At 33.1% G+C, this 25,921-nt stretch overlaps 1 protein-coding gene and 1 long non-coding RNA gene across 2 annotated transcripts in view; both read right to left on the bottom strand.

The window, feature by feature from the left end:
• LOC143071603 (uncharacterized) overlaps positions 1 to 25,921 on the bottom strand; it is a 90,181-nt gene that overhangs the window by 5,607 nt on the left and 58,653 nt on the right. The gene's annotated exons all lie outside the window — the stretch shown is intronic.
• LOC143071546 (uncharacterized) overlaps positions 1 to 25,921 on the bottom strand; it is a 56,729-nt gene that overhangs the window by 5,607 nt on the left and 25,201 nt on the right. The window contains exons 15-25 of the mRNA XM_076245918.1: positions 23,389 to 24,673; positions 21,565 to 21,693; positions 20,771 to 20,994; positions 19,922 to 20,068; positions 17,344 to 19,512; positions 15,996 to 16,163; positions 13,285 to 13,353; positions 9,210 to 9,309; positions 6,082 to 6,237; positions 4,442 to 4,467; positions 2,807 to 2,967 (exon numbers count right to left, since the gene is read on the bottom strand). Of these exons, the coding sequence (XP_076102033.1) occupies positions 2,807 to 2,967; positions 4,442 to 4,467; positions 6,082 to 6,237; positions 9,210 to 9,309; positions 13,285 to 13,353; positions 15,996 to 16,163; positions 17,344 to 19,512; positions 19,922 to 20,068; positions 20,771 to 20,994; positions 21,565 to 21,693; positions 23,389 to 24,673 (4,634 nt within the window). The remainder of the gene's footprint in view (positions 1 to 2,806; positions 2,968 to 4,441; positions 4,468 to 6,081; positions 6,238 to 9,209; positions 9,310 to 13,284; positions 13,354 to 15,995; positions 16,164 to 17,343; positions 19,513 to 19,921; positions 20,069 to 20,770; positions 20,995 to 21,564; positions 21,694 to 23,388; positions 24,674 to 25,921) is intronic.

Raw genomic sequence — 25,921 nt, 5'->3', positions numbered from 1 at the left:
ACGTATATTGTACATCCTTATTATTAACATAAACATTAGAGTCAGCTGTTGGAACTGAAACAGATGTTCAATACATACAAAACCACTCATATAAAGACATTAGAATTACAACATGTCACATGATTAAAACATAAGTACAATACACATGTATCACATGATATATAATTAGACCAAAGTACTGTAATCATTTTCTACTTAAAATTGTTTAGTAAAATATCTAGCAGAATACTTCCCTTGTTTTATTATATTCATCTAATTTATTAAAAGTGCTTCAGATAAAACAACATATAAAACATAAATAAAGACAACAGGAATGATAAAATCAGTGTTTTTAAAAATGCAGAAAAAAGCATTTGCTGTAAGTATTTAAAAATCTTTTTTCGATCTGTTTCCATACGAAATACCAGGCATCGTAAACCAGTACAGAAATGCTATATCTTAATACCACAAACTTGCTAGCTCAAAAGGTAACAGTCCACAGGAAGACATATCTTACCAGGACACATTTTTTAACACAAAGATGACCAGTCTTTACTCTTACTTCTTAATGCTGGGTGCCTGGCAGAGAAGCAGCAAATACCAATTTTAAATCGACAAACCTGAACTAATGGTCAATAACAGTTCATTATTTTGAAGATTAAAGTCTAATAACTTTGGAACATCAAAGTGAAAATAGGTAAAAAGATAACAATCATCAGTTTATTTGGCCTACTTCAGTGCATGTCAACAAAGTGACAGTTGGGAGGATGAACAGAGACAGATCATTGGTTAAACTGTGTCACTTATATCATAATATATTAATTATTCACGAGGAAACAAAAAAACAAATAAACAAAACACTACACAGAAATTTTAAGATAGAGTGATCATCTGTTTCAGCTCAACAAGTTTCAAAAGCAACTAGCCTTCATTTACATTACATATCTTTTGAACCTGAACTTTGAGGAATTCTTAAATACATGACAAACCAGATGCCCGCAGGGTGCAGCTTTATACGACCACAGAGTTCGAACCCTGAACATTGGGGCAAGTATGGACACAACATTCAAGCTTAATACAGCTCTGAATTTGGATTGTGATTAAATAGTTGACACAACACAGGTTTCTGACACTGAATGAATGTGGTCTACGACCTTAATCTTAAAAACTTAAAATTTTAAATTGGACATTACCTATTATGTTCCAATATCCAAAATCTAAATACATGGTTAGATTCAGCATATCAAAGAACCCCAAGAATTCAATTTTTGATGAAATCAAATAAAGTTCAATTTTGGACCCTTTAGACCTCAATGTGGACCAATCTGATAACCAGGCCCAAACATCAAAAATCTAAATACATGGTTAGATTAAGCATATATCAAAGAACCTCATATATACAATTACAAAGTTTAATTTTGGGCCAACTTGAAAACTGGGCCATAATCAAAAATCTAAGTACATGTTCAGATTCAGCATATCAAAGAACCCCAAGAATTCAATTTTTGTTAAAATCAAACTTAGTTTAATTTTGACCCTTTGAACCTTAATGTACACCAATTTGAAAATGGGACCAAAAATTAAGAATCTACATACACAGTTAGATTCGGCTTATCAAAGAAACCCAATTATTCAGTTTAATTTTGGACCCTTTGGGCCACTTATTCCTAAACTGTTGGGACCAAAACTCCCAAAATCAATCCCAACCTTCCTTTTATGGTCATAAACCCTGTGTTTAAATTTCATAGATTTCTATTTACTTATACTTAAGTTATGGTGCGAAAACCAAGAATAATGCTTATTTGGGCCCTTTTTTGGCCCCTAATTCCTAAACTGTTGTGACCTCAACTCCCAAAATCAATCCCAACCTTCCTTTAGTCGTCATAAACCTTGTGTCAAAATTTCATAGATTTCTATTTATCAAACTAAAGTTATAGTGGGAAAACCAAAAAAATGTTTATTTGGGCCCTTTTTGGCCCCTAGTTCCCAAACTGTTGGGAACAAAACTTCCAAAATCAATCCCAACCTTCCTTTTATGGTCATAAACCTTGTGTTTAAATTTCATAGATTTCTATTCTTTTTCTGTTCGATTCAGCATATCAAAGAACCCCAATTATTCAATTTTTGATGAAATCAAACAAAGTTTAATTTTGGACCCTTTGGGCCCCTAATTCCCAAACTGTTGGGAACAAAACTTCCAAAATCAATCCCAACCTTCCTTTTATGGTCATAAACCTTGTGTTTAAATTTCATAGATTTTTATTCTTTTTCTGTTCTACAACGCCAACGTGATACCAATATACGACCAATAAATTTTCAATTTTTGCGGTCGTATAAAAACCTATAAACATGACTGAAATTCCACTACCAGGTGATGTTCATTTTCATACTGTAATTCAGCATAAATTTGTAAAAAACAATCAATGCATACATTACAGTAATATAGGAGATTGGCAAAGGTTAAAAAAATTCAGGATGTTCATGCTAATAACATTTTTTGTCACATTGCATCTTTTCACACTTTTCCTTAAAATCTATTTACATTTATTTCATGTTACATTTCCTGACACTGTTGTTTTTATGCTCCCTGTTTTTTTTCTCTAAATTTCATACCTTCATTGTTCCCTTTCCATGAAATCTATTTGATAATGTTTGTGATGTTTGTTTCAAATCAACATGAAAATAATACTATGTCATAGTTCATAACTACAAGCTTAGTCAATATAATCATAAAATTTATCAGTTAATTGAAGTAAGGTTGTTTTTTTCTTTACTGAGCTATTAAAATAAAAATGCCTCTCTAAAACTATGAATTTAAAAAGGATATAAGTTTACATTCACTTCCTGTCTAAGTATTCCTGTCAGAATAAATTCTGAGTTGACAACTGGTATCCCTGCCTTTATTGCTGCAGTACAGAGCGATTCATCATCAGGACAGGAAACAATGACTATATTATCTCCCCCTTTCTTTGGCATTGTGGTTAGATACTGAAATACAAATAGGACTATTATTAATATCTAAATTAAATAAAATCAGTTGATATCAATCGACATCCAATTCTCACAAGATGCTAAACCTATTACTCTCATTGTGTTAATTCTAAAATTCCAAGAAATTGATGATCTTAGTCTTTTGCACATACAGAAAGGACATCATATTTCCTGTTCAGGTGTCAAACTTTTATATCAGATATTTAAAAACTTTCCGTGTGCTTCAGAATCAGTTCAAATTTAACAAAAAGAAGATTTTCTGATAAACAAATGCTCAATTGAAATGTCATTATGTCATTTCATGAAGCCTGATAATTAACACAAGTTTTTGTATCACTTTTTGATATCACATTCCTTTAAGTGTGATGCATAAATTTCTCTTCATGCAAGAAATAGATGACATACCATAACCTTCTGAGAAGTTATAGTAACATTTTTGTCACGAATAAATAATTAAATTAAAGAACCTTAGTGAACACGCTCACATACCCCACGTCCCCACATTGTCATTGGAGAAATAAAATAAGTGTAAGAAAAAAAATTGAATCATAATTTCCTGTCAATATGCACATCTATATAGTATGTACTTATTATCTACACAGTTTCATGAAATTCTGTTGTGTGGTTTGAGAGGAGTTGTGATGACAAAAGGTTGCAGTAGTATATTGGGCAAATAAGTTCAAAGGGGTGTAACTCCTGGAAAAAAAATTGTATCGTAATTTCAAGTCGATATGCATATCTTCATAGTATGTCCTTATTATCTAAAAAGGTTTCCTGAAATTCTGTTGTGTGGTTTGAGAGGAGTTGTGATGACAAACTGTTGCAGTAGTACATAAATTCCAAGCGAGAGGAGTCAACAGTATAGTGAGGCAAATAAGTTCAAAGGGGCGTAACTCCTAGAAAAAAAATTGAATCGCAATTTCCCGTCGATATGCACAACTACATAGTATGTCCTTATTATCTGAAAAGGTTTCGTGAAATTCTGTTGTGTGGTTTGAGAGAAGTTGAGATGACAAACTGTTGCAGTAGTACATTAAAGTAAATAAGTTCAAATAGGCGTAACTCCTAGAAAAAAAATTGAATCGCAATTTCCCGTCGATATGCACAACTACATAGTATGTCCTTATTATCTGAAAAGGTTTCATGAAATTCTGTTGTGTGGTTTGAGAGGAGTTGTGATGACAAACTGTTGCAGTAGTACATTAAAGTATTTAAGTTCAAAGGGGCGTAACTCCTAGAAAAAAAATTGAATCGCAATTTCCCGTCGATATGCACAACTACATAGTATGTCCTTATTATCTGAAAAGGTTTCGTGAAATTCTTTTGTGTGGTTTGAGAGAAGTTGCGATGACAAGAAACAGGACTGACGGACGGACGGGTCAAAAACATTATACCCTCCGCAACCCGTTGCGTGGGGTATAATAAAAGTAATTGTATATGGTAAGGCAAACCCTTTCACAATTATACATACCTGACCTCCTGCACATTCAATTATTTCTGAAAATATATAAAAAAAAATGTCAATGATATGAAATAATACATCATTATTTTAAAGTTGAAACAGCACTCTTTACTTCCTAAAGGACAAGTTAAACTTTAACTACACAGGTTTAAATAATAGTATATAAAACAAAAATGTGTCCCAAGTACACGGATGCCCCATCCGCATTATCATTTTCTTTGTTCAGTGGACCGTGAAAATGGGATAAAATCTCTAATTTGGTATTAAAATTAGAAAGATCATATCATAGGGAACATGTTTACTAAGTGGTAAGTTGATCGGACTTCAACTTCAGCAAAAACTACCTCGACCAAAAACATTAACCAAAACTTTAACCTGAAACAGGACGAACGGACGGACAGACGAACGAACAGACAGACAGACAGACGCACACACCAGAAAACATAATGCCCATAAATGGGGCATAAAAAAGAAGATGTGGTGTGATTGCCAACAAAAGTATATAGCTAGAGGCTTAAAATATCCTGTGTTTCTCAAATAGGTCTATGCACATCTTCAACCATGGTTAATCTAGTACATTGTACCTTGGTCTATGTGCATATTAAACAAAGAACACAGATGGATTCATGACAAAATTGTGTTTTGGTGATGGTGATGTGTTTGTAGATCTTACTTTACTGAACATTCTTGCTGCTTATAAATTTTCTCTATACATAATAAACTTTAGTTTAGTTACAGAGGAAAATGTTTTGTAAAAATTTACCAAAATTTACCAAACTAATTAAAATTGTTAAAAATTGTCTGTAAAGGGCAATAACTCCTTAAGGGGTCAACTGACCATTTTGTAGATCTTACTTTGCTAAACATTATTTCTGTTTACAGTTTATCTCTATCTATTATAATAGTATTCAAGATAATAACCAAAAACCGTAATTTTTTTTAAAAAATTACCAATTAGGGGAGCAGCAACCCAACAACCTGTTGTCCAATTCATCTGAAAATTCCAGGGCAGATAGATCTTGACCTGATAAACAATTAGACCCCATGTCAGATTTGCTCAAAATGCTTTGGTTTCAGAGATACAAGCCAAAATCTACATTTTACCACCAATGTTCTATTTTTTGCCATAGTGGCCATCTTGGTTGGTTGACAGGGTCATCGGACACAATTTTTAAACTAGATACCCCAATGCTGATTGTGGCCAAGTTTGGTTAAATTTGGGCCAGTAGTTTCAGAGGAGAAGAATTTTGTAGAAGTTTACAGACGATGGACGACGGATGCCAAGTGAAGAGAAAAGCTCAATTGACCCTCTGGGCCAGGTGAGCTAAAAAATGAGCAGATGTGCTATGATTCCCAAAGTAAGAACTATCCAAAACTGACCACAGACCATTGCTATAAACTATTGGTAACATATGGCCTTCAACAATGAGCAAAACCCATATCATTCAGTATGCCTTATAAGGCCCAGACATGACAAAATGTGAAACAATTCATAAGAGAATAATAATGGCCGGATAAAATACTTTAACAATAATAAAAATCTTTCATTTGAAACAAATTCACTCCTACCCTTCCATTGCATGCAATTATGCTCTCAACCTTCCATTTGATATATTTATACTTTCCCCTTTGAATGGTAATGCTTATACCTTCCATTTGACTAGGCTCTGGTTTGACAGATTTGGTTACATGTACTTTATATCCCTGTAATAAACACGATTCTTTGGCTTTTTCTAGAGATCTGGACAGTGAAAATTTGTATTGTTTTTCTGTTGCCGTATCCTTCACTGGGAACTTATGACAATCTAAAACAAAAAAAGAAACAATAATCATTAAGTTAACACTTTTAATTAATTACCAGTAATTGATTTTTGATCATCTAAAAATGATTTCTAATGATTAACTGGTTATTTGTGTTGTACTTTTGATATATCATTAGGAACTATGGCTGGTAAATGTTACATCATGGTTATTTGTGTTGTACTTTGATATATCATTAGGAACTATGGCTGGTAAATGTTACATCATGGTTATTTGTGTTGTACTTTGATATATCATTAGGAACTATGGCTGGTAAATGTTACATCATGGTTACTTGAGTTGTACTTTGATATATCATTAGGAACTATGGCTGGTAAATGTTACATCATGGTTATTTGTGTTGTACTTTGATATATCATTAGGAACTATGGCTGGTAAATGTTACATCATGGTTATTTGTGTTGTACTTTGATATATCATTAGGAACTATGGCTGGTAAATGTTACATCATGGTTATTTGTGTTGTACTTTAATATATCATTGGGAACTATGGCTGGTAAATGTTACATCATGGTTATTTGTGTAGTACTTTGATATATCATTGGGAACTATGGCTGGTAAATGTTACATCATGGTTATTTGTGTTGTACTTTAATATATCATTGGGAACTATGGCTGGTAAATGTTACATCATGGTTATTTGTGTAGTACTTTGATATATCATTGGGAACTATGGCTGGTAAATGTTACATCATGGTTATTTGTGTTGTACTTTAATATTCATTAGGAACTATGGCTGGTAAATGTTACATCATGGTTATTTGTGTTGTACTTTGATATATCATTGGGAACTATGGCTGGTAAATGTTACATCATGGTTATTTGTGTTGTACTTTGATATATCATTGGGAACTATGGCTGGTAAATGTTACATCATGGTTACTTGAGTTGTACTTTGATATATCATTGGGAACTATGGCTGGTAAATGTTACATCATGGTTATTTGTGTTGTACTTTGATATAACATTGGAAACTATGGCTGGTAAATGTTACATCATGGTTATTTGTGTTGTACTTTGATATATCATTAGGAACTATGGCTGGTAAATGTTACATCATGGTTATTTGTGTTGTACTTTGATATATCATTAGGAACTATGGCTGGTAAATGTTACATCATGGTTATTTGTGTTGTACTTTGATATATCATTGGGAACTATGGCTGGTAAATGTTACATCATGGTTATTTGTGTTGTACTTTGATATATCATTGATAACTATGGCTGGTAAATGTTACATCATGGTTATTTGTGTTGTACTTTGATATATCATTAGGAACTATGGCTGGTAAATGTTACATCATGGTTATTTGTGTTGTACTTTGATATATCATTGGGAACTATGGCTGGTAAATGTTACATCATGGTTATTTGTGTTGTACTTTGATATATCATTAGGAACTATGGCTGGTAAATGTTACATCATGGTTATTTGTGTTGTACTTTGATATATCATTAGGAACTATGGCTGGTAAATGTTACATCATGGTTATTTGTGTTGTACTTTGATATATCATTAGGAACTATGGCTGGTAAATGTTACATCATGGTTATCTGTGTTGTACTTTGATATATCATTGGGAACTATAGTCGCCGTCAGCTGAAATTCGTAGCGGTTATCTGTAAAAATAATCTAAACTATCAATTGCGTTCACTCAAGATATAGTTTTTCACATTCCATTCATAAATCGCAAAAAGAAAAACCACTACTGACCTGCATTTTAAGTGATCGCACTGTAATAATCCTGACCTTCACATTTTCCAGAATGTTTTCCATTGTAATTCCGCCATCTTCGTTTCTATGAGGATCATTTGTTTACATATGACATTCGTCATTTACGCAGTTTCCTGAAATGTTCTTTTCATTGATGTGATAAGGTTTCTTGCGCTTTATGCAAATTTTATGAAATTGAACTCCACGGAAACACTTCCGGTAAAAACAATGGCGGATTCCACCATTCAAAATCGTCTATGAAAATGTGAAGGTCAGGATTATTACAGTGCGATCACTTAAAATGTAGGTCAGTAGTGGTTTTTCTTTTTGCGATTTATGAATGGAATGTTAAAAACTATATCTCGAGTGAACGTGATTGATAGTTTAGATTATTTTTACCGATAACCGCTACGAATTTCAGCTGACGGCGACTATATGGCTGGTAAATGTTACATCATGGTTATTTGTGTTGTACTTTGCTATAACATATTATATTCACCAACAACCTTAACCTTGGTAATCTAATCAAGATGGTGGGTTTACATACTTTTATTGAACATCTTAATTTTGGGGTTCCCTATGCCCATACCAAAAACACAATTTATGGAAATGAACCCACAGTATCAGGTTTTCTTCATATTCATACTGTAAAATATAAGCAGCTATCAAAAATACAGGAAGACCTGATAATCTTTTTATCAGATTGCATTTGTGTGGTTCTTTTTTAGATACTATTGTATTATTTTTTGACGAGTTAATCAAAAGCAGACTTGATAATTCAGTTCTAACTTATCAATGAGTCAAACATTAGGACATCAGTGATCTGTTTGAAAGTTATTAATGTAAAACCAGTTCAGATCATTTTAGGTGGTAAAGGAGGATGACATTCAAATATGGCTGCTTACAACATTTTTTATAAGCTATAATTAACTAAATCCCTATACATGGCTGACAAATTTCTACCATTTGAAACATCACAATTGTATAATTTTGTACTTACATCAAATATTTATGCTAAATATTATTCAAGGGTGACCCCCCTCCCCCACACACACACACACACTAATAATAGTTAACTATATAAAATAATGCAAAAAATCTGAGATATTTATAAATTCATACAAACCATGTTTAAAATAAAACAGTTAAATAGTACTTCTACATGATATTATAAACAGTATTTCTAACATTTATTTTCGGTAACAAACGTAACAAACAAAGATGCTACTTCTGACTACATACCTACAAACATGGCCGACTGTTTACAACTTTCTATCCACTGTAACGTTACAATTGGAATACCTCTGGCTAAGCAACATAGGAACTTTACTGTTCTTCGTACCTAAAAATGCATTTTCTTTTTTAAACCATGTACAGTATTCATTTACTTTAGTGAAATAAAATGCTTTGCTGAATGCAGCCTGATACGACCGTAGAGGTAAAACCCTGACCAGTTGGGCAAATTTTTACACAATTTTCAAGCTTGATACTGTCTAAATTGGGATTATGATCAATTATTGACATACCGGTAACACAAAATAAATGTGGTCAAAGATCTTAATCAAAGTGCTTATCAGCATTGAAAGGTAAAGATTGTGTTAATTTATCAGTGGGAAGTAAAATCAAATATTGTATTGTCAATAAAGCATTGATAGTAGTTGATTCAATAATAATTCTGGACAATGGGAGATAACTCCAATTTTAACTAGAGGCTCACCTTGGTCTATGTGCATATTAAGCAAAGGACGCAGAAGGATTCATGACAAAATTTTGTTTTGGTGTTGGTGATGCATTTGTAGATCTTACTTTACTGAACAATATTGCTGCTTACAATTATCTCTACCTATAATGAGCTTGGCCCAAAAGTGACAGTGGAAAATATTTTGTAAAAAAAATGACTATAAAGGGCAATAACTCCTTAAGGGATCAACTGGCCATTTTGGTCAGTTGACTTATTTGTACATCTTACTTTGCTGAACATTATTGCTGTTTACAGTTTATCTCTATCTATAATTATATTCAAGATAATAACCAAAAACGGCAAAATTTCCTTAAAATTACCAATTTAGGGGCAACAACCCAACAACGAGTTCTCTGATCCATCTGAAAGTTGCAAGCCAGATAGATCTTGACCTGATAAGCAATTAAACCCCATGTCAGATTTGCTCTAAATGCTTTGGTTTCAGAGATATAAGCCAAAATCTACATTTTACACCTATGTTCTATTTTTAGCCATGGTGGCCATCTTGGTTGGTTGGTCGGGTCACCAGACACATTTCTAAAACTAGTTCCCCAATGATGATTGTGGCCAAATTTAGTTTAATTTGGCCCAGCAGCTTCAGAGAAGATTTTTGTAAAAGTTAATGACGAAGGACGACAACGGACGCCAAGTGATGAGAAAAGCTCACTTTCAGGCCAAGTGAGCTAAAAATGACTTTATAACAATGGCATACATTAATTTAGAACAGATATTAGATTCCTGCAATTTGCCAAATTTATCTAATTTTCTTTTTGTGACTTAAAAAGCTGAGCATATATCACATTGATAATTTTTTGGAAATTTTCATGGATAGGATGTGTAGATTGTTATGATCAATGCACTATATTTTGTGTACCAAAAAGGTAGTGCTAAGCCACGGCAGACTTAAGATATCAAATCAGTAACATAGGGATTTGATTGCATTTCATGCAATCTTTACTCAAAAACCTATTACTCAATACTGTGCAATTGAAGACTTTCTTGAATCTGTTCAGAAATTTGAAGAAAAAAATATGAACCCCATAAAAAAAAATTGGAAAATATCTCCGTCCCCCATTTTTTGTTACCACTCCCCTTGGAGCAATTACCCTCAAACTCAATTTCAGCCCTCCATTTGTAGTATGAAACTTCAAGAAGTTCAAGTACAGTTTAAGAGAGATCCATACACTTAAACACAAGTTATTGTTTGGAAACTAGAAAAATGTTTCTTTTTACCCTTTTTCTGCCCCTTATTTCTTGTATGTTTGGGCAATTACCTGGAAACTCAATCCCACCCTTTCCTTTGTAATATGGAACCTTGTGATGCAATGTCAGAGAGATCCATTCACTTACACACTAGTTATCGTCCGGAATCTACAAAAATGCTAGTTTTTGGGGCCTAATTCCTTAACTATTGGTACCATAACCCCCAAAATCAATCTCAACCTTCCTATTTTGGCATTCAACTGTAGAGATTTATTCACTTAAACTAAAGTTATGGTCTGGAAACTATATGTGTCTTGGGACGAGAATGCAGATGCAGACAACAACATCATAGCATTATACAAACAACAATATTTTTGCAGTCGTATAAAGATAAAAGACAACCAGATGCTCCGTAGGGCGCAGCTTTATACGACCGCAGAGTTCGAACCCTAAACAGTTTGGGCAAGTATGGACACAACATTCAAGCTTGATACAGCTCTGGTTTTTGATTGTGATTAGTTGACACAACATAGGTTTCTGACACAGAATGAATGTGGTCTAAGAACTTAAACTTAAAAACTTTTAAAATTTTTAAATTGGACATTTACCTATTACATTGTATGCTCCAATATCGAAAATCTAAATACATGGTTAGATTCAGCATATCAAAGAACCGCTAGAATTCAATTTTTGATGAAATCAAATAAAGTTAAATTTTTACCCTTTAGACCTCAATATGGACCAATTTGATAACCGGGCCCAAATATCAAAAATCTAAATACGTGGTTAGATTCAGCATATATCCAAGAACCCCATATATTCAATTTTTGTTGAAATCAAACAAAGTTTAATTTTGGACCCCGATTTGGACCAACTTGAAAACTGGCCCCATAAGCAAAAATCTTAATATATGTTTAGATTCAGCATATCAAACAACCCCAAGGATTCAATTTTTGTTGAAATCAAACAAAATTTTATTTTGGACCACAATTTGGACCAAGTTGAAAACTGGGCCCATAATCAAAAATCTAAGTACATGTTTAGATTCAGCATATCAAAGAACCCCAAGAATTCAATTTTTGTTGAAATCAAACAAAGTTTAATTTTGGACCCCGATTTGAACCAACTTGAAAACTGGGCCCATAATAAAAAATCTAAGTACATGTTTAGATTCAGCATATCAACGAATCCCAAGAATTCAATTTTTGTTAAAATCAAACAAAGTTTAATTTTGGACCCTTTGGACCTTAATGTAGACCAAATTTGAAAACATGTTTAGATTCAGCATATCAAAGAACCCCAAGAATTCAATTTTTGTTGAAATCAAACAAAGTTTAATTTTGGACCCCGATTTGAACCAACTTGAAAACTGGGCCCATAATAAAAAATCTAAGTACATGTTTAGATTCGGCATATCAAAGAACCCCAATTATTCAATTTTTGATGAAATCAAACAAAGTTTAATTTTGGCCCCTTTTTGGTCCCTAATTCCTAAACTGTTGGGACTAAAACTCCCAAAATCAATCCCAACCTTCCTTTTGTGGTCATAAACCTTGTGTTTAAATTTCATAGATTTCTATTTACTTATACTGAAGTTTTAGTGCGAAAACCAATGTGTCTTCCGACAACGACAACGCCAACGTCAACGTCATACCAATATGCGACTGCAAATTTTTTTTGCGGTTGTATAAAAATTGGGTAGATGGCATTTCATATATTTATTTTCATATTTGGGACATTATTGTGATTTGAACATTAGCCTGCAAATGTTTGTATGCAATGTCTAAACCATCAACTAAATTTCTTCAAAACTTAGACACCATTTCTGCCTGTTAAAGAATCCTTCATTCTCTAACAAACAGGTTGATTGGATGGACAAACAGGTTGCTCAGAAGCTGTCAGCTATATTTGATTTGGTTATTTTTTGCCACATAAATAATTCCACTGCTTTTCTCTTTTGAATTGTATCACATATAACCATGCTAGAGCCTTCTATAGCTCACTACACAGTACATGTTTTGCTCATTGTTTAAGTATGTTTATAGTTGTTTACATCCTCACATTAGCACTTGTCTGTATTTTTAGATGGCTTATTATTGTAGTGTAACAGGGGACAGTTTAACACATAACAAAAGAAACTCATACAACACTAGATCCACGATTTTGAGTTCTAGAAATTCTGCTTGTAGGGATTGCCTTATGCAGCTCATTTCAAATTTAATTCTTAATGATCCTGGTTTATAACTTATGGGTTATATGCTCATATGAATCTTGTGTTTCAAGAGTCTGGTTTGAATCTGGATCCTAAAAATGAGTCTTAATCTTATAGGTTAATCAATCTTTTATTTACCATTGATTGTAAAATGTACAAACCTTATCTGTCACAAGATGTGTACATTCCTGTACTGAGTTTACAAATTCTCCTCCAAGTTCTTTTATTATCTGAAAATACAGTATAATCATATACCATTACACAAAAAAATAATTCACAGGATGTTTTACAAAGTTAGAATTACATAGATTTTGCTCTCTGGAATGAATAATTATCTCCCTTTGTTTTTGGATAAATCCTTTGTACAACAAAAATAATTTTGATCCTTTTATACAATTGTGTCCTCCTTCTTCCTAGGAATTATTATTTTTTGGCAAATACATTGTACTAAGAAAAATCTGTTTGATTAAGGAGAAATTATTACCAAAAACATTTTGTTGGGAAAAAAATGGAAGCCAACACAAACATGGGATGGTATTTTCTGGGATTTCTTAATTGTAGGACAAAATTGTATGTCCTTCTGATAGGCAATTCTTAGTAAACATCAGTGTTCTCCCCAGGCCGTTTTAGCGCCGCGATTTTCAGCGCTATTTCAATTTCCCGCTGTCCTATTGCACTGACCGCGTCGCTATCCCGTTCAACCGCGTCGCTATATTTTTTTTCGTATTTTTTAAAATTTCCCGCTTATTTTTCTTTTCGGATCACGTGATTGACTGGTTAACGATTTTTGAAAGAATTATTTCCTTTGTATTAAAGTAACTCCGCGGGACCAGTCTAATAAATTTTACAAAATGGCGTCGTTGAGGGATCAAAATAAACAAAGATTTCAACATTGACATCTATTTAATGAATATATAGAGGCATATATGAATGAAATGAGAAGAAATAAATTGACCGCATTTCCCAACGACATTCACAAACTTGTTTAACGAACTTTGAACAAACACTGATTTTAACAACGATCAAATTGGCTTCAATGAGCTAGTCTTTGAAGTATTAATTATCACCCAATCGAACTAATACCTGTTTAATCAGCAATTCTACAGTAATGAATTTTACCCTTTGAAAACAATTAAGAGGATATGATTAGAAAAGCAAACCCCAAGCTGATACTAGACTTGAGAAATTCACTTTCTCGATGTCCAGCTTGGGTGAAGCCAAGTTAAACGTCGTAAGGTTAACAGAACACTGCTACATTTTTTTGCTTTATAAAGATGCCGAAACGTATGAAAGGAATGGACAGTGCTAACAGAGACATATAATACATGTCTCGGGTGCTGAAAAGTTCATTTCTAAATTATATAAGGGAAGTTTTACCCCCTTCTCTGACAACGTTGTCTCGACCATTTTTTGAACCATCTACGATTATATCATTACTTTTTTTGCGTTTACAACCGAACTGTCGAACCTGTATTGCTTGAAAGAAGCATCCCTGTTATCAAGGGATTCATTATAAGCCCGTATTTTACGATTACTTGACCATACATGGCTCTTTTTCAAATGGATAAGGGAATAAAACAAAACGAAAATTTCGTGTAAATATATATAAAATATCGATATTTGTCAACCAATCATCAATATAACTTAATTTAATATTGCTTTAAATTTAATGTAAACAGAGGATGGCTTGGATAAGGAATAGTATTTAATGCTAAAAAAAAAGACACAGGTGTAAACAGGAAGTTATGTCAGCCAGTAAGGGAGATAATTTGGGAGGGAAAGACCTAAAAGAAGTATTGTCAAATCTTGACAAACTTATCTGGTGGCATGTATTCAAATGTTTATAAAATTATCAAACAAAACCGTTAAAGGTGGTAGTTGTTTCAATTGGCATACATAATGTATTTGATTGGTAATTCACCTTTGAAATAAAAAAATCTCTTTAAAATATTTTTAAAGGATTTCTTTCATATTCATAATTGGAATATTTTAGCCTTTTTTTTAAGCAAGTCTTTGATAAGATTTGAATATTATTAAAAGGGCAATTTCATTTCTTCCTTTGAAATACTATACTCATTTTTATTGAAAAGTTGTACTTTGCTAGAAATGTTAATAAAAGTAAATGTAAAAAATACCAATCTTGTCATTGAAAACTTTCTCACAGAAGCTGACAATGACTTTATTGTTGGTCCTACATGTTCTGCAACATCACCTGTTAGTGATAAGAAATCTTCACATCTAGGCAGTCTGGTATAGACCCACCATGGAAAAGACTTCTCCTTGGGTTTTATAGACAGATGATATGAGGATTATATGTATTTACAATGGAGACAAAAAGACTTTTCTTCTATCATGTCTATATCCAGACAATAACATTAGCAAACAAAGGGGTAACTTCCATGAGCATGATGAGGACATCATTACAAGAGAAAACATCAATAGCATTATATAAGAAAAACACATAACAAATCAATTACAAACCAACCGCGCGCCGCGACAAAGTTACTGAGAATTGTCGAAAATCACGCGCTTACCACAGCGCTATCCAAAAATCCTGGGGAGAACACTGAACATAATACTGTGGATTCATTAACATTCGTTGGAAATCAATTTTCATGGTTTTCCCGGGTACAGGTAAACCACGAATTCAAATGTTCAACAAAGTACATATTTTTGATAGGCTTTGAATGCAGAGATTGACAAAACCATGAAATTAAATACCCACAACAATGCTGGTTTTCCTCAATCCACAAAAATTGATACCCACGAAAATAAATGAATCCACAGTAATCAAAACAACACATCTTTGTACAGTAAAAAGTTAAGTATAAAAATACCTCTTTGTATGGTAAAAGAGTTTAGTATTAAGTACCTTTTGTCCATGTTCATCCACAACACCTGTAAACATAACTTTTGGTTTGTTAGGTTCTAAGGATTTCCTCCTAAGTGACGGAGAACTCACTGCTGAGGTGTTGATCTGTTTAGGTGTGGATTGCTCCTCTGTTACCCTGGATTTTTTTGCAGGAGTTTCTGAAACATTCTGGTTAAAAAAATGAAAAAATCTTTTCTACATGACAACATAGTTAGTTTTAATTAAGGACTTTTCAGAGAGATTATTTAATAATATTTCATGTTCTTTGCCTGCCATTTTATCTGAATTCAATCAAGGGCTATAAAGGGCAAAACATGTAGACAAAAGGGTTAAAGAAAAAATACCTGTCTGATATATGCCACATCTGTATTTATCCAATCAAATTCATTGCTATATTTTTTTAACTGAAAATGTAAGGAGCACCATAGAGCTTCTTTTTTTTTAATTTTAGGGTAAAGTACTTTCTTTAATGGTAAAGTCTAAATTGTATAATAACAATTTATGTAAAATGATCAGTGGACTATTATGAGAGAGACCTTGAACTGTTGACCATTTCTTAGGTATGAAACTAAGCTAGATGAATGATTAACATATATACTGTAAATTCAGAAATTATTGCGTGCATTTATTATTGCAATCTTGTCATTTTTTACTTAAATGTGATTTTAATTTTTATGATTTTGAGAAAAACCCGTTTTATTCATTTAAAATATTTCAAAATAAGAGTTTAAATTATTGCGTTTACAACTCTGTCGCATTTTTCACAATAATAAAAACCTCGCAATAATTTCTGAATTTACAGTAATTTAAAAGATAAAACCCTCAAACACAAATTAATTAAATCAATTGCTGTTGATAATTTTTTTTTTACTTTGACCTTTTATATAGTGCCCTTAAAATCAATCTTTAAAACATGGGTGTTATAGTAGTATTTACAGTACCAAGTTTGGAAAAAGGGATCAACAGATAATATCTAATACCCAAACTTTGATGTTTCAATAGCCGCTGCGACTTTAAGATTTCATCTTTTGATCCTAATATCTATAGGGTACCACCTCATCCAATGAGGCATTATCCAACCAAATTTAGTAAAGAAATTGTATATGACTCAAATGATTGTTTCCGTCATACAAAAAAAGTTGAAGTCTGGATGCTTTGATATTGATCATAATGATCATTATATAACTTATAAGCCAAGCTTTTCTTTCTTTATAAATTCTTTACATGCTTTGTTCTTTGTCATTTGGTCTCTGATGGAGAGTTGTCTCACTGCAAATCATACCACATCTTCTTATTTTCTTATTTGGTTGTAAAATACACTTATACTATACCTTCAAACAATGCTTACCTCATCACTATTCCTTCCTCTTTTCTTTGATTCTGATTTAGCTGTTTTTTTATCTTTGATATGTTCACTACTAACAGAAGATTGATCACTATTGCGTGTACTTGATCTACTGCTAGATCTAGATGTGTCTTCTTTGTTTGGAGATTCATTTTTAACATTTGAAGTTCTACTTTTTGATCTCTGAGTTTTAGTTTCTATAACATTACTATTTACAGGAGTTTTAGCTCTTTTTGAAGTTGATGGTGAAACATCTGATGCATCAATAGATGAAACTCGCTTCCGTTTGATATTTGTTGGTTTTGAATTATTTTCTTTCACAATTTCTACAGTCTCAATTTTTCTAGTCCGTGAAGATGATCTTCCTCTAATATTACTTTTAGATGGCTCACTTTTATCTTTCTCATGAATATCTAAGTCAAAGCTTTTTTCTTTTTCATTTTCATTAACAAATTCACTAATTTTTGATTGTCTTGAAGTTCTTCTATTATTTTGTATATCTGAAGTAGTGCTGTCATCAGCAATTTTCTTGCCTCTTCGTCCAACACTTTTTGGTGGCAGCATTAAGTCATCTTTATTTTCTGTTCCAGGCAGAATAGAACTTCTACCCCTCCTACCCTTGTTGACAGGTTTTGATTCTTCCAATGCTTTTTTCGGGGGCAGAGATTTTGACCTCAAATCTTCATTTTTATTCACTGCTTCACTTTCCTGACTTTCTGTTTCAGAGCTGTTTTTACTTTCAGTTTCTCCTAAAACAGATTTTTTTCCTCTTCTACCAGTTTGTTTGGTTATACTTCCTGTTTCACTTTCCTGACTTTCTGTTTCAGAACTGATTTTAATTTCAGATTTTTCTAAAACAGATTTTCTTCCTCTTCTACCAGTTTGTTTTTTGTTAATTCCTGTTTCACTTTCCTGACTTTCTAATTCAGAACTGTTTGTACTTTCACTTTCTCTTAAAACAGAAGTTTTTCCTCTTCTACCGGTTTGTTTTCGTTTACTTTCAGTTTCACTAGTTTGACTTTCTGTTTCAGAACTGATTTTACTTTCACTTTCTCCTATAACAGATGCTCTTCCTCTTCTACCCGTGTGTTTTGTTTTCACATCATCTGTTTTATTTGTTGTGGTATTACTTTCACTTTCAGCTACACTTCTTCCCCTCCTACCAGTTGGTTTTGTTGTCTTGAATTCTTCAGCTTCACTTATTGTACTGTCTGTCATTTCTGGAACAACAGAAGATCTTCCCCTCCTATCACCTTTTGTTGTTTTTGAAACACTTTTATCAATTTCTGCAGTCTTATCCATTTCACCATCTACACTTTCAATGACTGTTTCTTTTTCATTGTCTACTACAGGATTAATTGATGCTTTGCCCTTTCTGCCTCTTGACCTTTTTGTTTCTGGTTTATTCTCTATTATCTTTTCATCTTGCTTAGCAGTCGTTGTGTCACTATGACTTGTTCCAGGCTCTGACAGTTCCTGCTCAGAAGACCTTCCCCTACGACTAGATGTCTGCAAGGTCTCAGGTTCTCCTGTTTTATCAACTTGTTCTGTTGTTACCCCTCCTGAGCCTGTGTTTACAGGTTTTACAGAATCTTCATTTTCTCCATCACTTATCAATGCCACTGTTTCTGTCCTATCTTCTTCAACCTTTTCAATAATATCATCCTTTGTAACTTTTTTATTTGTTTCTTTTTTAGAAGCTGTAGATTTTCTTCCCCTGCCTTTAGAGTCTGAAGCTGTTTCTTCTGATTTTAAATTTTCAATCAAAGCAGTTGACCGTCTGCCTCTAGTTGTTTTAGTTATCTCCCCTGAAACATTTGCTGACTTATTAGCCTTATCATTGATATGCTCTTCAGTCTTCTGATTATTTTCAGTTATAGCCAACCTCCCTCTACGTGTTGTTTTGTTTTCAGTTTTATTCATTTCGTGTTCAGGAAGCACTGATTGTCTGCCCTTTTTCACTTCAGTTACATTTTCATTTTCTTCTTGACTAACTGGATGAGATTCTGCTTCAGCAGTACGTTTATTTTTGACTTTTTTTATGATAGCTTCTTTAACTTTTGACCTTGATGGTCTGCTGGTTGCTGTATCCTTCTGCTCTGTTTTCTCTGCAGCCTCACTTTCAGTTGGTATATCATTGTTCTCACTTGCACTGGTTGACGATGAATCAATCTGACAAAAGAATATAGAATTAATTTTGTCAAATTCAGTTCCTGTTTTCTTTTTGAAATAAGCTCAAAAGTAAGCTCATTCTATATTTCCTTAGTGAAGGATAAAAATTTATAATAAACATAAGGTTTTTAACCATCCATTCATCTTACAAATACTTTTCTTTGGATACTATTGAACAGAGTATTTTTCAGATGCTGTAAGACACCCATATCCTGTTGGATAATACTTTGTAGTTATCAATACAGGAATATGTTGGGTCTAAGACAATAATAATGACAATTACTAACTTGAAGAATGTTAAGCACACACAGGCACAATTGTGTAACTAAATAACCCTCCCTCCCTTCTCACTTAAAACAAAGAGTCTAGTTATTCACATTTAGAAATAGTCAATGTTAAGACATGATACCTTTTTAACAGTAAACTGGACACGTTTTGGAGATGGTGATTTTTTTTCCCTTTTATGTGGTGATACCAATGCTGGTTTTAGTGGAGATCTTGACGGAATAGAGATCAATGGAGATCTTAGTTCGCTTTCCTCACTGTCAGCAACAACCTGAAATTCATATTTATCAAATTAACAATATTTCTGCTTATTTATTACTATGCTCATTTTGACTGAACCTTCTCAATATTTATTTAGTAATGTTCTTGTCCTGTAATTCAAATCATGCAGAATTTTCAAAATTACAAACTGCACCACCTTATGCCACACCAATTAATTTCCTTGTTCAAAGGACCAGCCGGCACAATTTTTTTTCTAAATGAAATATTTTTTTCATATTCCCTCATCCGGAAAAGCAATTATGTCAAAAGGAGAAGCTACGATAAGTCTTTTTTATGTAAATATATCTCAAACACACACATGCATCTTTGTAAAATACATCTTGAAGCAGTTTTGTTTTTGATAAACCCAGGCTCATGTCTCAATATTGATGACAAGATCTCAGTGAGGGCTATATTTGGCAAGTTTTTTTTTTAATAGTTTTCACAAACTATAGGAAGTTTGAAACACTAATGCAAATATAACAAATCCATAAGGTAATGAATAATGTGTATGGTTCCCGTTACCCTACCTACCTTGCTTTTAGTCTTAATAATACCCTAAACATTTGTTTGTCATTTTTCATTAAGCACTGTTAAAGTCAGAATGTTGCTCCACACATACTATTTTATCTGACCTAACAAAAGCTTTTGATCTACATTCAAAATTCATCAAGAAGAATTAAAATTATTGAATCTGCATAAAGATTAAAACCTCTTCCTCCAAACTGTAATTCTGTGTTGCTGCTAACACTTCTTCAATTGGAGGAGTTATGTCCCCTTCCTCCTTTGACCCTCCCTCATCTAGAGGTGGAGTGGAATCTTCCTCACTTAACACATATGGCTGTGTGGCCTCTACCATTTCAGGCAAAGGTAACTCTTCTTCAGGTTCTAATGTATAGGCTTGGGTTGCTTCTGTCAGTCCTGGAGCTGGATATTCTAAAACAGAAAATATAGCATTAGGGATTATATCAAGAGATATCAAGACTAAATAAACATGGGATAGAGTTCAGTATGACAACCTGCCCTATGAAAAAAAAAATACAATGGCACCTAATGGTGATTTCCTTGGAGTGTCAAGTGGAACTGCTTCCAATATATGAAATGATACATTTTTAAAAGTAATAAAAAATATTGCGCATTCTTCAATGGTATTAGATTTCTCACAAAAGCACCAAAGCCATGTAAAATCAACTTTGTATACAGATATATATATATAGCCTTTTTTTGGAATACATAGCTATCCAATCATATATGATACTTACACCTTAAAAAAAATTTACACTGAATAAATATAAATTTTGATTAGGGGTCATTGGGGTCATTGACAAACTGATATACACAAAACAACTTACTATTGATTAATGAGAATTAGCTGCTGTAAGACAGACATGTATCAATATATAATGTCTTATAATTATTATTAGAAACAGAAAAAAAAGTCTAATCCAGTTAATGAATGAAGCAACATTTAAAACACTTTCAATAAATTATGAAGATATACAATACCATTATCTTGAAGAGCTGGTAACGACATTAAAAATTCTGCCTCTGTCTTTTTCACAGTTTCCTTTGGTAGAGGAGGTATATTTTTCTGTACAAGTGCAATTTCTTCCTCAACAGACAGAGTTGGCAGTTCTACAAAACCCCAAATAATGAACAAGTACAAGTGAGATGAGTACAAACTGGTAGTTAATACATAAAATTGTAAAAATATGTTTTTCTTGCCTGTAACAAGAAATTAAAAGTTTATTTAAATGTCTTTTATGTGTTTTTTTCATTTCTGAAAAAGTTTGAAATATTTGCCAATAGATTTTTTGAAATCAACAATCAAGGTATCAATTGTCATTCAATTAACAGTGTATTTTTTATTCCATTATCCCTTTGAGATTGTTATTTTTGGGATAATCAATCAATGGGACATATATATATATTAGGGATGTCAAAAGATCTGAAATTTAATACTCGGATACTCGGTCATAATACTCGAGTACTCACAAGTACTCGGATGAATCTTAAACGTCTATTGAAAAGTTTAAGGTAGATTTTAGGTGGGATGCAGTGCTTTTGTTATTACCTTTCATAAACATATTGACGAAAGACAAACGTACTACAAACATAGCTTGCTCCTCTGTTTTTTGTGTCAATGAAACAATAAATTAACGACTGCCGTTTTTACAAATAACCTATCATAATAGCAATTATTGTTTGTGTACATGTTTATGAACCAAATTTCAATAAAATCAAAATATTTTATAAGCAAAAATCAAAAATATTTGCATTTTGAGTCCGACAAAGTAGACAATATATGTAGCATCTGTTCCCTGAGGAGTTGGTATTTTTTATAACACGATTTGTCCATTAATTTGTCAACAACAATTATGATATTGGATTTCAAATTACTTAATTTTTTGTGCTTTTTCGTGTTGTTCAGTATTACTTTTTTGTGTTTTTTTTTTGCACTATCGTTTGTCGGATTTTCTTTTTTTCTTTAGCCATGACGTTGTTAGTTTATTTTCAACTTTTGTGGTTGAATGTCGCTCTCATACTTTCGCATATCTCTAAATTGTAAATTAAACAATTATAGTTAAGTTTAAAAAAAAGAGTAATTAAATTAATTTAAATATACTTCTCATACCAATCAGAAGTCTTGATTAACAAACAAAGGTAAGTTTTTACGGCTTGTGATGAGTTAATTATTAATCCATGAAAGTGTTGATTTGTGTACAAACACCGTTAAAAATGTCTCTAATCAGTTGTGTAGGGTTCACCGCAGGTTACTTTGATTTTGTGTTTGTTTAAAAATATGATCTGGTCAACAATTTCAGACGAAAGACTTTTTAACTCTCTTTTTTTTGTTACAAGGAGTGCACATGAAAATATTCCCTCGAAAGGAAAGGACGTTGCTGGTACTACTATAACAGATAGTATCCTCAGGATAAACATATTTATGTTGTTAATTGATTTTATTGAGTATTACGAAGGGGAAAGTTCAACAGAACTAAAATTGAGTGGAAATGTGAAGAGAACCATCTCCACCGTGTATCATCAGTACACCGGATATAGGTACTAACCAAGCGGGCATGATCGATTTTGAGATCTCAAGATGTATAAAAAGCAAACGAGTATCCGAGTACTGAAACTGTACTCGAGTACTCGGCTTTCCGAGCGAGTACCCGAGTACTCGAGTACTCGTTGCCATCCCTAATATATATATATATATAGGGTTTAGGTTTAACTTCTTGGTGAAGGCCATAAGGTGGCATGTTATTGTTCTTTAATTGAAAATTGTTTCCTCAGCAAGCATACCACATCTTATTTTATAATATTTACCTGTTTCACTGATATCTTTCTCCTGACTTTGACCAGCTGTTTTGGCTACCTTATGACCTCTCTTTGGACTGCCATCTTCTGTATCACTTGGATCTGGACTGTAGTCTTCACCTTTTCTGATTGATTTATCTATACCTTTCATATCATCCATACTCTGTTCCATTTCAAGCATTCTGAAACTTTTCCTTTTAGATCTTCCTGATCGCCTAACATTGCCATCATCTGATTCTTGACTACTTGTCACTGAATCTTCCCTTTTCCTGACTGTTTCGACCTTTGCTGTTTGTTTCACTGGTGCCTTTCTCTTTCCCTTACTTGTAGCAGCTTTATCACTGTTGTCTTGAGATTTAATTGAAGCAGTTTCTGTTCTTTTAGGTCTACCTCTTCCTTTACCTTTCTTTTGGACTTCAAGATGAGGGTCATCATCAACAAAATCATAGGCATCTGGTTGAACTGCAACAGTTTCAGCATCTTGAATACAAGTGACATCTTCTACTACAGCAACTGTGTCATCTTGTATTGCCAAGGTAACTTCTTCTTGAACTGCAACTGTTGAGTCTCCTTGAAGAGCTAAAGTGGCATCTCCATGAACTGATAGAGTAGCATCTCCATGAACAGCAACAGTGGCATCTCCATGAACAGAGACTGTGGCTTCTGGTAAAGCTAAAGTGGCATCTCCATGAACATCAACAGTAGCATCTCCATGAATGTTAACAGTGGCATCTCCATGAACAGCTACAGTGGCATCTTCCTGAACAGCTACTGTGGCATCTTCTTGAACTGCTACTGTGGCATCTTCTTGAACTGCTACTGTGGCATCTTCTTGAATTGCTACTGTGGCATCTTCTTGAACTGCTACTGTGGCATCTTCTTGAACTGCTACTGTGGCATCTTCTTGAATTGCTACTGTGGCATCTTCTTGAATTGCTACTGTGGCATCTTCTGGGACTGCTACTGTGGCATCTTCTTGCACAGCCACAGTGGCATCATCAAATGCCACTTTCTTAGATGAACTAGCTACCTCTTTGACGACTTGAGTAGCATCATCGCCATTATCTTTAACATTTGGGAAAACCTGAGTAGCTTCGTCCCCTTCACTAACTGCTTGTGTGGCTTCATCTAGAATGGCTTGTGTTTCCATTTCTTGATCAACTGTGTCATCAGATGTTATTACTTGTCTTTCATCCTCCTCAGGAAAATCATCCACATCACATGCTAAAGTGGAGGTGGCAAACAAATGGCTGACATCCTCCTCATCTGATTCTACAACAGTTTCTCCTTCATCCTTCAAATAAATTAGATCAATACTATAACATTGAGACTCAATGATAAACTTGAAGAAAACTTGTTATCCCAATATAATGTACTTGTAAATCTTCAAAGTGTTTAATAATAAAATAGTTTTACATTTATTTCAGTATTTAAGGCATTGTATCAACTCTTTTTAAACTTCTTTTATAAGATATGACATGTAACAATGCAAAAAGAGCAAAACACTAGCATTGATTTGAACAGCTCTGTTATACTATCTGAATATTTTGGTTGACTTATTTCCTTATTTATCAACCTTCCCTATGTAACATGTATTGAATCAATGACATATAAAGTAAATTTTAAGTCGCAGAGTAGAAGAGTAAACTAGAGACTCTAAAGAGCCTGTGTCGCTCACCTTGGTCTATGTGAATATCAAACAAAGGAAGCAGATGGATTCATGACAAAATTGTGTTTTGGTGATGGTGATGTGTTTGTACATCTTACTTTACTGAACATTCTTGTTGCTTACAATTGTCTCTATCTATAATGAACTTGGCCCAGTGGAAAATGTTATTAAAAATTTACAAATTTTATGAAAATTGTTAAAAATTTACTATAAAGGACAATAACTCCTTAGGGGGTCGTTTGACCATTTCCGTCATGTTGACTTATTTGTAAATCTTACTTTGCTGAACATTATTGCTGTTTACAGTTTATCTTTATCTATAATAATATTCAAGATAATAACCAAAAACAGCAAAATTTCCTTAAAATTACCAATTCAGGGGCAGCAACCCAACAAAGGGTTGTCCGATTCATCTGAAAATTTCAGGGCAGATAGATCTTGACCTGATAAACAATTTTACCCCTATCAGATTTGCTCTAAATGCTTTGGTTTTTTAGTTATAAGCCAAAAACTGAATTTTCCCCCTATGTTCTATTTTTAGCCGTGGTGGCCATCTTGGTTGGATGGCCGGGTCACCAGACACATTTTTAAACTAGATACCCCAAAGATGATTGTGGCCAAGTTTGGATTAATTTGGCCCAGTAGTTTCAGAGGAGAAGATTTTTGTAAAAGATGACTAAGATTTACGAAAAATGGTTAAAAATTGACTATAAAGGGCTATAACTCCTAAAGGGGTCAACTGACCATTTCGGTCATGTTGACTTATTTGTAAATCTTACTTTGCTGAACATTATTGCTGTTTGAAGTTTATCTCTATCTATAATAATATTCAAGATAACAACCAAAAACAGTAAAATTTCCTTCAAATTACAA

Source organism: Mytilus galloprovincialis, chromosome 1 (genome assembly GCF_965363235.1).
Source record: "Mytilus galloprovincialis chromosome 1, xbMytGall1.hap1.1, whole genome shotgun sequence".
In the NCBI taxonomy this organism is placed as follows: Eukaryota; Metazoa; Mollusca; class Bivalvia; order Mytilida; family Mytilidae; genus Mytilus; species Mytilus galloprovincialis.
Note: the sequence above shows the minus strand (reverse complement) of the source record. Positions and strands in the feature narration are given on the sequence as shown.